Here is a 12373-nt window from a genome sequence, read left to right on the forward strand (position 1 = left end):
GAATTGGTGCTTTTGAGCTGTGGTATTGGAGAAGACTCTTGAGTCCCTTGGACTGCAAGGAGATCCAACCATTCCATCCTAGAGGAGATCAGTCCTGAATATTCATTGGAAGGACTGATGTTGAAGTTGAGACTCCAATACTTTGGCCACCTGATGCAAAGAGCTGATTCATTTGAAAAGACCCTGATGCTGGGAAAGATTGAAGGTGATAGGAGAAGGGGTCAACAAAGGATGAGATGGTTGGATGGCATCACCAACTCGATGGACATGGGTTTGAGCAAGCTCTGGGAGTTAATGATGGACAGGAAAGCCTGGTGTGCTGCAGTCCATGGGGTTGCAAAGAGTTGGACACGAATGACTGAACTGAACTGAATATGTTAATTAGTGCACTTTTTGCACCTCCCTACCAGGTAAAACTATGAACTTTGACCTGGTCCAAAGGGTAAATATTCCAAGGACTCAGAAAGAATGCCTAAAACTTGCCACAATAAAGGGCTTACATCTTCCTCTAGTGATGGCCTTGGCACTCAACGCTGTTCTACCCTGTTTGGCTACCATACTCCAGATTCTGAGTCCAGCTGCAATTAAAATTCTTTGTGATACAAACCTCTCTTTGCCTTTAAAAGCTCCTGACGTTTATTCCCTATCAGGACATCTTTAGTGTGGCTATTTGAATGTGTTCGCAATTGTAACTCTTTGATCCTATGTAAACGTGTCGGGCAACATTATTGCCTCTGGGGTTTATTCAGGTCCACAGCACCCGTTACAGACTTTATTATCTGACCATATGGTTTTCCTGTTAGCCAGTAATGAAAAACACCGAGATATTTTGTTTCATATAATTCCCTTAAAATTTTTTTTCCTTCAAATCATACTGACTTGATTTTACTTACTTTAAAATTTCTCCAAGATTTTCATAAAAAGCAATAAAAACTGAGGACTGTGGCTACTCTGTCTTTTCACGAGGGAAACGCTTGTTTGCTAAACCTGTATTAACTTTTAGCTGAGAAATGGTAGTTAATTCAGAATTTTGTAAAGATGATACCTAAAGGCTTTCTTGGGTCTACTTTTTAATCTGTACTTTCGTCAGAATACGGTAAGGCGAGACCCGGGGGGTTTTGTAACTCAAACCGGAAGCGAGGGAACTACATTACCCAGAAGACCACGCGCCGGTCAGCCCTGTTCTCCGCACCAATGAAGCCCCCCAAACTAGGGCTCTTCCGGGATTGTGAACTAGGAGGGGGCGGGATTTCCGGCGTGTTTTTGATGGCGGTCGTTTGACGGCTTTTGCTGCCGCCTGCAAAACCGGAGACTCTAAGTAACTGGGTGCAGCCGGCCTTAGAGAAACTGGGAAGAACCCAAGGGGCGCCGTCCACAGTGCACAAGAGTGAGCGGATTTCAGTACACTTTCAGGATTTTCGGCCCAAGTCTCCGCCGTTATCTCGCGCATCTGTTGGCACCACTGCGCCCACAGGGTCCTATGGCAACCGACGCGCTGCAGGACCCGGCCCAGGTGACAGTTCGTCCCCGGATCCTCAAGCCCCCATGAGGGTTTCCTGCTCACGGCGCCGCGGCTTAGGCCCGTCTGCAGAACTTTAGGCCTGCGTGTGTGGTGGTCCCATTTCTGACACGCTGTGTGCTGAAGTGTGGAGTGTTAAAGGCCGTGGGCCCGGCACGTGCCGATCCTTGGAGGGGCACACGAGCCAGAGCATTAGGGAAACTTGGGGTTGGAGTCCTCTCTGCAGAGTCTGAGTGAACTCCGGGAGTTGGTGATGGACAGGGAGGCCTGGCGTGCAGCGATTCATGGGGTCGCAAAGAGTCGGACAGGACTGAGCAACTGAACTGAACTGAACTGCAGGGACAGGGCATATAAAGAGGAGTCAATCCTCTGGGTCAATTGGGCCGACAGCATTCTGAGAGGCATGGAGGGTTGCGAATAAATTAGGAAGACATTTGAGTTTTATAGTATTTCAAAGCCAGCTCCGAGGAGTACAGATTGGGGAGGAGAAGATGCGAGTGGAGGCGGGGAGACCTGGGGGAGGCTTCTGGGTTAGAATCCGAAGAATAAGGTGTTGTATGGACTAGAGTGGTGGGTATGGAAGTTGCTGACCTGAAACAAATAGCCTGCCCTGTATTTAGCACACAAAAATGGGCTTAAAAAATTTTTTTTTCCACAATCATTTGGGGAATTGCAATTGGGGTGTGTGACTATGGGGGAGCTAACACTTTTATAGAGATTACAAAGGGAAGTTAAAAGGGTCGTAGGCACCAAAGAGCGCATGGCTTTTCATTGGCTGAGTCCTTTCCAGGAAAGAGGAGACTCTTCTTCCTTTGGAATACCATTCTTGTCTCTGGTCAGTGAGGGCTCCCCCTTCTGGTGTGCCAACTCTAATTGAGGTTTCTGTTTATTAATTATTAATTTTTTTCCCAAAGGAACGTAACAGATAATATTCCTAATAAGCCTTACAGGTAATTGGCACGATTGCCTGGTGAATTAAATGTGGCTCTGAGCTAAAGACAGAGTAAAGGACAATAAAGGTTTTCTTTACGACCTGAGACCGCACTGATGTGAGAAGTCAGTTTTAGGGGGAGAAGAAAAATTGAATTTGAGACATGCTATTTCTGAGATTCCAAAATTGAGGTCATGTAGAGGCTGGTAGAATCTATAGTCTGGAATCAAGGGAGGAGGTCACTGGCTCAAGGATGTCCTTGTGGTGACACCTAAGTCTGGATCTCAAATTTAGGTGGGAAAATCTTTTCACTTTCCTGTGAAAGGGGACCTGAGAGGAAAGAAGAGGTGGGGCTGGAGGGCAGAGTGGGTAGGACTTTCAGATGCTGCCTGAAAATGGGAGGGTCCTGAGGCTCTAGGGCTTTCTAAGAAAGCAAGGGTGGGTATAAGGAGTAAAGAACTTTGGCTGGGAAGGAGGTGGAGGAGGGGTGAGGTTGTGTACATTGACTGTGATGAACACTCAGCCAGCTGACTGACTGTTCCTTTTGGAGCCACAAAAATTGGGCGATGCTGACCAGTCAGTCAATCTTAGGTTCAGTCAAGGGCACAGGTGCCTCAGCTCTTCCAGGAAACTACAAGGCTAAAAATGTATAGATTTAACAAGTTAATCTTGTATAAGCAAGTACTAACTGTTTAAAATGAGAATGAATATCTGTGCTATAATAATATACATATGTTTAGGTTTTATTTTGGCCTCCTTGGAATTTCCTAGCTTTAGGACTAGTCTTTGTTACAACTTGCCCCTGTTTCGCACAGGCGTTTATTTATAATTGAGGTGATTTAGGATTGGACTGGTTACCAGGAAGAATAGAAGGTTAAATTCTCAGCCCCATGTGGAAGTTCCCAAGAATCAGAGGGGAACTGGAGATTATGTATAAAAATTGCTGAGGAATGAAATTCAAGGAGCCTCAAGATCGCTGAACACCTTGAAATGATGGAAATCCTGGGAGGGTGGCATGTACTGAAAGGGCCTAAAACCCCTTCCTGCCCTGCAGCCCCACTACCCAGACCTACACATCCCTTCCATTGGGCTGTTCTAAGTTATATCCATTACAGTAATCCAGAAGTAAGAAAAGTGTTTTCCTAACTTTCATGGGTTATTTTTATCAAATTATCAGTACTGACGGATTCAGGGGAATCCCTGAATTTATAAATGGCCTGGGGGCCAGGGATTGCAACTGGCTTCTCAGAAGAGGGCAATTTATGGGACTGAGCTCTTGAACTTATGGTCACGTATTTTAGGGAGTGTAATAATAGGAGTGAATTCTATCATGAAATGAAATAATTGGTGGTGGAAAAGAGATACTTTGTCTCAGAAAGCCTTGAAAGACATGTAAGGAAATCCTGATTTAAAAATTATAGAAATCTTAATCCTGTGTTATGTCATGGTGAATCTTAGCCTGGGAGAGATTAATAATGCATTTGATGTTTACACAACATTAGGAGATAGACCTCTTAAGTGTTGCCCTTTTACAACTGAAGACACTGAGACTCAAGGAGGTTGAGTCTTTATCAAAGACTATCTGAGTTGTCAGGTTATAGCTCTGAGGTCAGAGGTCAGCCTGAGATGACTCATCTGCAGGAAAGGGAAGGGAGGACACAGTTCCGCCTTTCCTTCCTCACCAAGATGACCCTGATCTCAGATCCTCCCTCTTTTTACAGGTTCCCATGGTAGCAACCTTTATGGTCCCTGGACAGGTAAGTGGAAGAAGCCCCAGTACCTCTCCTGATGTCATCCCACCCCTGGTATTGACACCCAGATACAGGAGACACAGTTAACCTGGGGTTGTTGGGCTTTAGTTCTGGCCCTGGGGTCACCTCAGGCACAGGACCCATGAAGTGGTACTGAGGTGGTCTCCTGTATCCACTGGAGAAGGTGAGGTGGTGAGATATTCCTGGGACTGGAGCCAGCCTGTCCGTGTGCCTGGAGGTGAGACCAAGTGAGGCGTGTCCAGCAAACTGCAGGACCCAGGACGTGGGTGGATAAAGACAGCAGAGCCTTTCCTGGGGTGGAGCCTGAGGAGCTGGATGATTTTATGCTGTGCAGGATGAGAGACAGTCGTCTGACATGACACCATGATGTTTGCCTTAGGTGAGAGTAGGGACACTGTGTCTGAGACGGGAAGTGAAAAGTAGGAGTGATGGGACTTCCTTCGTGGTCCAGGGGCTAAGACTCTGTGCTCCCAATGTAGGGGGCCCAGGATTCGATCCCTGGTCAGGGAACTAGATCCCACATGCCACAAATAAGAGCTGGTGCAGCCAACAAAAAGTAGGAGTGATGAGAAGGACTGTCCAGAATTACGTATCCTCGTGCTGAGTGTGAGATGTGGCAGGGGTGTCTCACAAGAGGTGTCAGGTGTACAACTAGACACATCTGGAGATCAGGTGGGGGTGGGGTTCAGGTGTGAAGATACTCCTGAGCAGGTGGACAGCAGGTGGACCATGTCAGATTCCAGGGCCTGAGGTCACAGTGTTGGTGCCATGAAGCTTGGGGTGGGTGGGGAGGGTGTTTTGGTTACAGAAGCCTCTGTGAACTCGTGTCCCCCTCCCGACAGGGCCATGTGACCTTTGAGGATGTGGCGGTGTCCTTCTCCCAGGAGGAGTGGGGGCTCCTCGGCGAGGCTCAGAGACTCCTATACTATGACGTCATGCTGGAAAACCTGTCCCTGATAGCCTCCCTGGGTAAGAACTGCGTCCACACACACCGCTGGTGCTGGGCTCGGCCCTTCTCTCTGCGTGGCTCACTCCAGCCTTCCCAGGCTGGGCCATGGACACTGACTGCTTCCTTCCTTGGCTTCCTGGCATTTGAGCCTTGTGCCTCAATCTGTGCACGTCTAGTCCTGTATCACATGCCCCGATGCCTTCCACAGAAGAGTCTGGTCTTGGAGGCTTGTTAACTGTCTGTCCACTTGCAGTTTGCTTTGCCATCACTTGTGTGTTGACTGCTCTGCTGAGTGGAAGATCTGTATCACAGGTTTTAACCCTTTTCGTGTGCACTGCCTGTCTCAGGAATTAGAGACATGTGGTCAGCATTTATGGTCAACACTAGGTTACTTTTAGGAGACTACTTAAGGTTCTAGTACTATATATATATAGTGTATATATATATATATATATATATTTTTTTTTTCCCTGAAGTCTGTCATTGATTGATTGACCCTAGGCCAGTGTTTCTCATAATGGCCCCATTTTCCCTTCAGGCCTTTGATCTAATAAGTTCCATAGTCACCCAACCTGACCTGGGGATGGAGGTGGCCCTGGGTGCCTGAGGAGGTAGACACTTCTCTAGTCATTGGAAGAGGGTTACTGGATCCTGGGCCTGGTAAACAGGGGCTGTAGGACCGCACATCATAGGTCATTTCTAATCCTACAGGGAAATGTCCTTTGCTCACTAGTGTTTTAGTGCCCAGATTCATCATGGTCATACTCTTCTTTCTTTTCCTCCCTGTTTTGACACTTGGCCCACTTATCCTTTCACTGTGACTTCTTACCTCTCTGTCTTCTACCTTAGTGTCCTCCACATCTCCCCTTTCCCTCTCTCTTTGAAACGTTCTCCAATGTTATGTGTTTAGTATATCTTATATGTTTAATGTATTTTTAAAGTTGCGTGTTTACTTGTATGGTATTTGAACACCAGGCAAACAGGTATAATTGCATTTTCCTGGATTAGGACACACGTTCTACAGAGCTGACACTTGTCTCCACCAGAAAACCCTGCTGACTGCCACTGGCCAAGGACTGAGTTGTTCCAGCATCTCCTCCTGGCACAGCTCCATATCCTGTGTTCTCTTTGGTTTGAAACATTTCTATTTTTGTGACCACCAGGGGCCGAGAAATGCATAGTTTCCCCTTCTACCACTTGACTCTTCCTACCTTGTTTTGAACACAAACCCATGGGCTCATTCCTACATGTGTCCTTCCCCACCAGAGTCTCCATACACTTTATCAGCATTTTTTATGGTTTCAGGGTGTTGGCGTGGAGGAGATACTGAAGAGGCCGGTTCTGACCAATGTGTTTCTGTAGAACAAGTGACACGAGACAGGAATCCACAGGTGGACTCATCTATCCTGAAGGCTGTCACTTCCACTGACATGTGTGCCCTGGTGGAGAAAACCCTGCCCTCTTCTGGGGCTTCTGGGAAAATGCTCACTTCTCACTTGCAGCAGTGCCAGACACAGCTAAGTGCAGAGAAACGTCTCAGGAGGGATGAGAACGGGGCCTTGCTCGTGACAAGCTGCAAGATCTTTGTACCTGACACTGTGTTCACATGTGGAGGGGTTGAGGAGGATTTCCTCGGTAGCCTTGGCTTTCTCCAGCACCAGCCCTCCCACGATGGAGAGCATCCAAACAGAAGCAGGCAGAGCAGGGGGGGCTCTCACCCTGGGCAAGGGCATTACAAGTGCAGCGAATGTGGCAAAGCCTTCAGTAAGAAGTACAAATTCACAGAGCACCTGAGAGTTCACACTGGAGAAAAACCATACAAGTGCAATGACTGCGGGAAATTCTTTAGACTCCGGGGGGGTCTGTCTCATCATCGGAGAGTTCACACAGGAGAAAAGCCTTTCGATTGCAGTAAATGTGGGAAAGTCTTCATCTACAAATGTAAGCTTGTTCAGCACCAAAGAGTCCACACTGGAGAAAGACCCTATGAGTGTCAGGAATGTGGGAAAGCCTATGCCCGCAAGGATTCACTTGTCCAGCACCAAAAAGTCCACACTGGAGAGAAACCTCATAAGTGCAGTGAATGTGGGAAGCTCTTCCTGTACAGAAATAAACTCCTTGTGCACCAGAGAATCCACACTGGAGAAAAGCCTTTTAAGTGCACTGAATGTGGGAAGTCCTTTAGTTACAAAACAAGTCTTATTATCCACCAGAGAACTCACACTGGAGAAAGGCCTTATATGTGTGGTGAGTGTGGGAAAGCTTATGTCAACAAAAAGAGTCTTATTGTCCACCAGAGAATCCACAGTGGAGAAAAAGTTTATGCCTGTAAGAAATGTGGGAATTTGTTTATGAGCAGCTTTGCCCTCAACAAACACCAGAATGTTCACACCTCACAGAGGCGTTATGAGTGCAGTGAATGTGGGAAAGGGTTCAAGAGGAAAATCACACTCGATGAGCACCAGAGAATCCACACTGGAGAAAGACCCTATGTGTGCAATGAATGTGGGAAAGCCTTCAAGCTGAAGAACACACTAATTAGCCACCAAAACGTCCACACTAGGGCAAAGCCTTTCCAGTGCAGTGAATGTGGGAAGCCCTACAGTAACAAAACAAGTCTTATTGTCCATCAGAGGATCCACACTGGAGTGAAGCCTTTTCAGTGCAATGAGTGTGGGAAGCCGTACAGTTACAAAACAAGTCTAATTGTCCACCAGAGAACCCACAGTGGAGAAAGGCCTTATGCGTGTAGTTCTTTGTACACGGCTCCAAGGTCATGATCCAATGTGTGTGTGTGTGTGTGTGTGTGCGCACGCGCGTGTGTGCATTCAGTCATTCTATCATGTCCAACTCTTTGCAACCCCGTGAACTATAGCCTGCCAGGGTCCTCTGTCCATGGGACTCTCCAGGCAAGACTATTGGATTGGGTTGCCATTTCCTACTCCATGGGATCTTCCGGCCCAAGGGATTGAACCCATGCCTTTTGCATTGGCAGGCGGACTCTTTACCACTGTGCCACAAATGTTCACACTGGAGAAATGCCTTCTGGACTCATGCTTTCCCACACTTGAGTTAATATCTAGTAGCACAACTCCTTGTCATAGAGTAAGTGAATGTTAAACTCATGTAGGGTCAGTCCAACTCTTCTAAAAGTGGTGGTGTCCTTTTATAGTCTCATCAGAAGCACCATAAGCCAAGTTCCTGTTCTTTACATTCTTAGTTGGTATGTTCAGGCTTTCCAATTTTAGTGACACCATAGTTGCATAGTGGGACCAAGTGATTTTAATTTGCATTTCTCTAATGATATGATGCCAAGTAGTCTTCCATGTGTTGATCTCCAACCACATATCATTTTCTTGAAATTTCTGCTCATATAACTTGTTCTAATTACTGAGTTTTGACATTTTGTCATTGCTTACTGATTAAGGTACTCTAATGGAAATACTTAGCAATACAATCTTCAAGAATTGGTTTTGTCTTTTCAATCACTTATCCAGAGAAAAAGTTTTTTTAATTTTATTGTAGTCTTAATTTGTTCATTTATTCTCTTTACTTTTTCTCTTGCTTCCTCCTGTAACTTTTATGGTTTGGGGTTCTTACTGATGTAAGGGAATTATTTTCAGTTAATTGTGGAGATTATTTTTTAAAATATGGACACCCAATTCCTGCCATGATAGTAATTTAAAGATTATACCTTTCCCCCTGAATTGCTTTAGTACTTCATTGAAGGTCAATCATTTATATATAATATATATAATATATATATATATATATATATATATATATATATTTTCTTTTTTGGAATTTCTATTCTGTTGCATTTACCTACTTTATTTATGCCAGTATTTTCATGTATTGACTAATTTGTTTTCATAATATGTCTTGAAATCAAAGTTGTGTACTCCTTTGACTTCCTTTTTTTTCCCTTCAAATTCTTCATAGCCATTCTTGGATCTTTGCTTTTCATATGAAGTTTAGAATCCACCTTCTAGTTTATACAGTACTCATATGAAGTTTAGAATCCACCTTCTAGTTTATACAGTACAAAAATCCTACTAGGAGTTTGGGATTGCATTGATTTGTTTTTATTTTTGAGTTTTGGCCGTGCTGTGTGGCTTACAGGATCTAGAGTCCCTCAACTGAGGCAATGGCAGTGAAAACACAAGAGTTCTAACCAGTGGACCATCAGGACATTTCCTTAATTTTCAATTTAGGAAGAAATACTGAGTGTCTGTCTCAATCCATAAACATGATACATCTCCTTCTATTTAGATCTTAATTTTTGTTAACAGTGTTTTTAGATTTCTTTCTATTGGTCTTGCATATGTGTTTTCTAAATCTGATAATACTGTGAATGAGAATTAAATTTTTTTTCTTTGTGAATTGTTCAGTGCTAGTACACTGAGAGATATCAAACTGCAGATAGAAGCAATCCTTCTTAATCATTTTATAAATAACACCTACAAAAATTATTATAAATACTGTATTTTTGAGCCATTATTAAAATATTCCTATTAGCATAAAAGGATAGCTGCTCATTGTTCTCAATTCAGCATTATCCTAGAGTTCCAATTTCACTATAAGGCAAAATAATAAATATGAAGCAATTGGAAATGAGGAAATAAACCATCTATAGTATGTCCTTAGTTTTCATCTTCACTAGTAGTCCAAATATGGACACTCAATTTAATGACTGGACTCATCATAAACTCCTTATTATTATTTGTTTTTTTATCACCCATTTGCTGTCCTTACTTCCTTAGGAACTATCACCTTCTATGACACTATGCAACTTAAATAGAACTGCTTATTGTATTTTTCTATCAAATACTAAATTCCAGCAGGGAAATATGTATTTAAATGTTGTGCATTGACATATTCCATATTTCTAGAAACATGTCTGAAACTCCTAGGATATATATTAATGTCTTGAAATATAGAACAAATTGAAAATACATACTTATTCATTTGTACAACTGTGGATATGCTTTCTAACTCTCCTCACTCTGCTTTTTCCTTCAGTTTCCCTGCCCTCAGTGCTGAGTTATGGGAAGAAATCATGTTTTGCAAAAAGCCTTTAAATCAATTTAAAAATCCCCAGTAGGCATTTTCCTTCCCTCACTGACTAGAACTCAGGGTTTTTTCCCCCATACATTCCCGTGGGATTTTGATTATTTCAAAAACCAGTTTCCCACCATCAATTTCTTCCACTCCTGACAGATATCTATCACACGAAGCATTTTCCATAGCTCTTGGTAGTTACACAGCCCCATTTTTCACAGTTTGTCTCCATGCCCTACACAGACAACTGTTGGTGCACTTGCAGGTGATCACTTTGCCAGATCACATCACAGGGGGTCTAAACCTTTATCTCAGGCTTACGTGCCCTCACTGCAGACGCACAGAGGTTGCCATGGCAGACCTTGTCCTGGGAGCAAACAAATTTGGTAAGTATCTCTTCATTTCAGGTATCTGATTCTTAGAAGATGTTTATCTCAGGAAACCCAAGATTAACTGTTCTTTAAATATTACTTACTGAGGTTCAGTTCAGTTCAGTCACTCAGTCGTGTCTGACTCTTTGCAGCCCCATGAACCGCAGCACGCCAGGCCTCCCTGTCCATCACCATCTCCCGGAGTTCACTCAGACTCACGTCCATCGAGTCAGTGATGCCATCCAGCCATCTCATCCCCTGTTGTCCCCTTCTCCTTCTGCCCCCAATCCCTCCCAGCATCAGAGTCTTTTCCAATGAGTCAACTCTTCGCATGAGGTGGCCAAAGTACTGGAGTTTCAGCTTTAGCATCATTCCTTCCAAAGAAATCCCAGGGCTGATCTTCAGAATGGACTGGTTGGATCTCCTTGCAGTCCAAGGGACTCTCAAGAGTCTTCTCCAACACCACAGTTCAAAAGCATCAATTCTTCGGTGCTCAACCTTCTTCACAGTCCAACTCTCACATCCATACATGACCATATGGATATGGAAAAACCATAGCCTTGACTAGACCCAGCACAACCAGAAATAATAAATAAATTATAAATTTTTAAAAAGGGGTTGATGCAAATGAATGAAAGCACAGATTCCTAACCACTGGACCATGAGGGAATTCCTCCTCCCTTGGGTTTTTTAAATGGAAATATTTATGGTGAAAATCAGTGATTCACCTGCTGAGATCCTGTGTGTACCCAGTTTCCCTAACAGCAAGACTATATTATGATATCACAGCAATGGTATTGACTTTGTTACTATCACCTGAACGTATTCAGATTCCCCTAGTTATATTTGTACTCAAGTGTGTGTGTGTGTATTCCTCAGGGTTTTTATTTTTATTTCTTGGCCACACCACATGGCACATAGGACCTTAAGTTCCCTGACCAGGGATCAAACCAATGCCCTCTACGGTGAAAGTCAGTCTTAACCACTGGACTGCCAGGGAAGTCCCTCCTCCAGGTTTTAGAGCCACTTTTCTTCGTCCTAGATGTGCCATCAATATAACATACAGTCTCACTTTTCCTTCAATTTTACTATTGATTTTATGGATTTTTAAATTCTGTTTTGATTGCTGTTTAAACATTATAGAAAACACTTAAGTTTCTACAAACTCAAAACTATAACATAAGAAAATGTGATAACTTACATTCCTGTCTTTCCAAATTGTTAAATCTCTGCCCTATATATTTTTACTTCTACATGACTCAAAAAATATGGTATACTTTGTACACTGCTCTAGACTATAGTTTTTCACTTAAGAATATATGCTGGGAACTTTCCTGGCAGTCCAGTGGGTAAGATACTACACTGCCACTGCAGGGGGCACAGGTTCAAACCCTGACTGGTGAACAAAGACTCCCCTAGGCCATGCGGCATGGCCAAAAAATAAAATCCACAAATAAGCGATATCCTACTGAATTTGTCTTTCTGTGTCTGACTTATTTCACTGAGCATAATACTCTCCAAGTCTACCCATGTTGTTGTGAATGGAAATTTTTCATTGTTTTTGATCGCTTAATAGTATTCACTTTCACTTTCTGTATTCCACTGTATATGTGTTTGTTTTGTTTTTTTGGTAGATCCCATAAAATTTTCTCCATAGATGAATTTTCAGTTCAGTCACTCAGTCGTGTCCAACTCTTTGCCGACCCCATGAACTGCAGCATGCCAGGCCTCCCTGTCCATCACCAACTCCCAGAGTTTACCCAATCTCAT

At 43.7% G+C, this 12373-nt stretch overlaps 1 protein-coding gene across 1 annotated transcript; it reads left to right on the forward strand.

Moving 5' to 3' along the window:
- The first annotated feature begins 1214 nt into the window (after positions 1 to 1214).
- LOC129631022 (zinc finger protein OZF-like) lies at positions 1215 to 8901 on the forward strand. The gene is made up of 4 exons (XM_055551734.1): positions 1215 to 1513; positions 4172 to 4207; positions 5065 to 5191; positions 6477 to 8901. Exons 1-4 carry the CDS (start codon positions 1481 to 1483, stop codon positions 7949 to 7951), a joined length of 1671 nt encoding a protein of 556 aa, XP_055407709.1. The 5' UTR covers positions 1215 to 1480; the 3' UTR covers positions 7952 to 8901.
- Positions 8902 to 12373: the final 3472 nt, after the last annotated feature.

This window comes from Bubalus kerabau, chromosome 17 (genome assembly GCF_029407905.1).
Source record: "Bubalus kerabau isolate K-KA32 ecotype Philippines breed swamp buffalo chromosome 17, PCC_UOA_SB_1v2, whole genome shotgun sequence".
In the NCBI taxonomy this organism is placed as follows: Eukaryota; Metazoa; Chordata; class Mammalia; order Artiodactyla; family Bovidae; genus Bubalus; species Bubalus kerabau.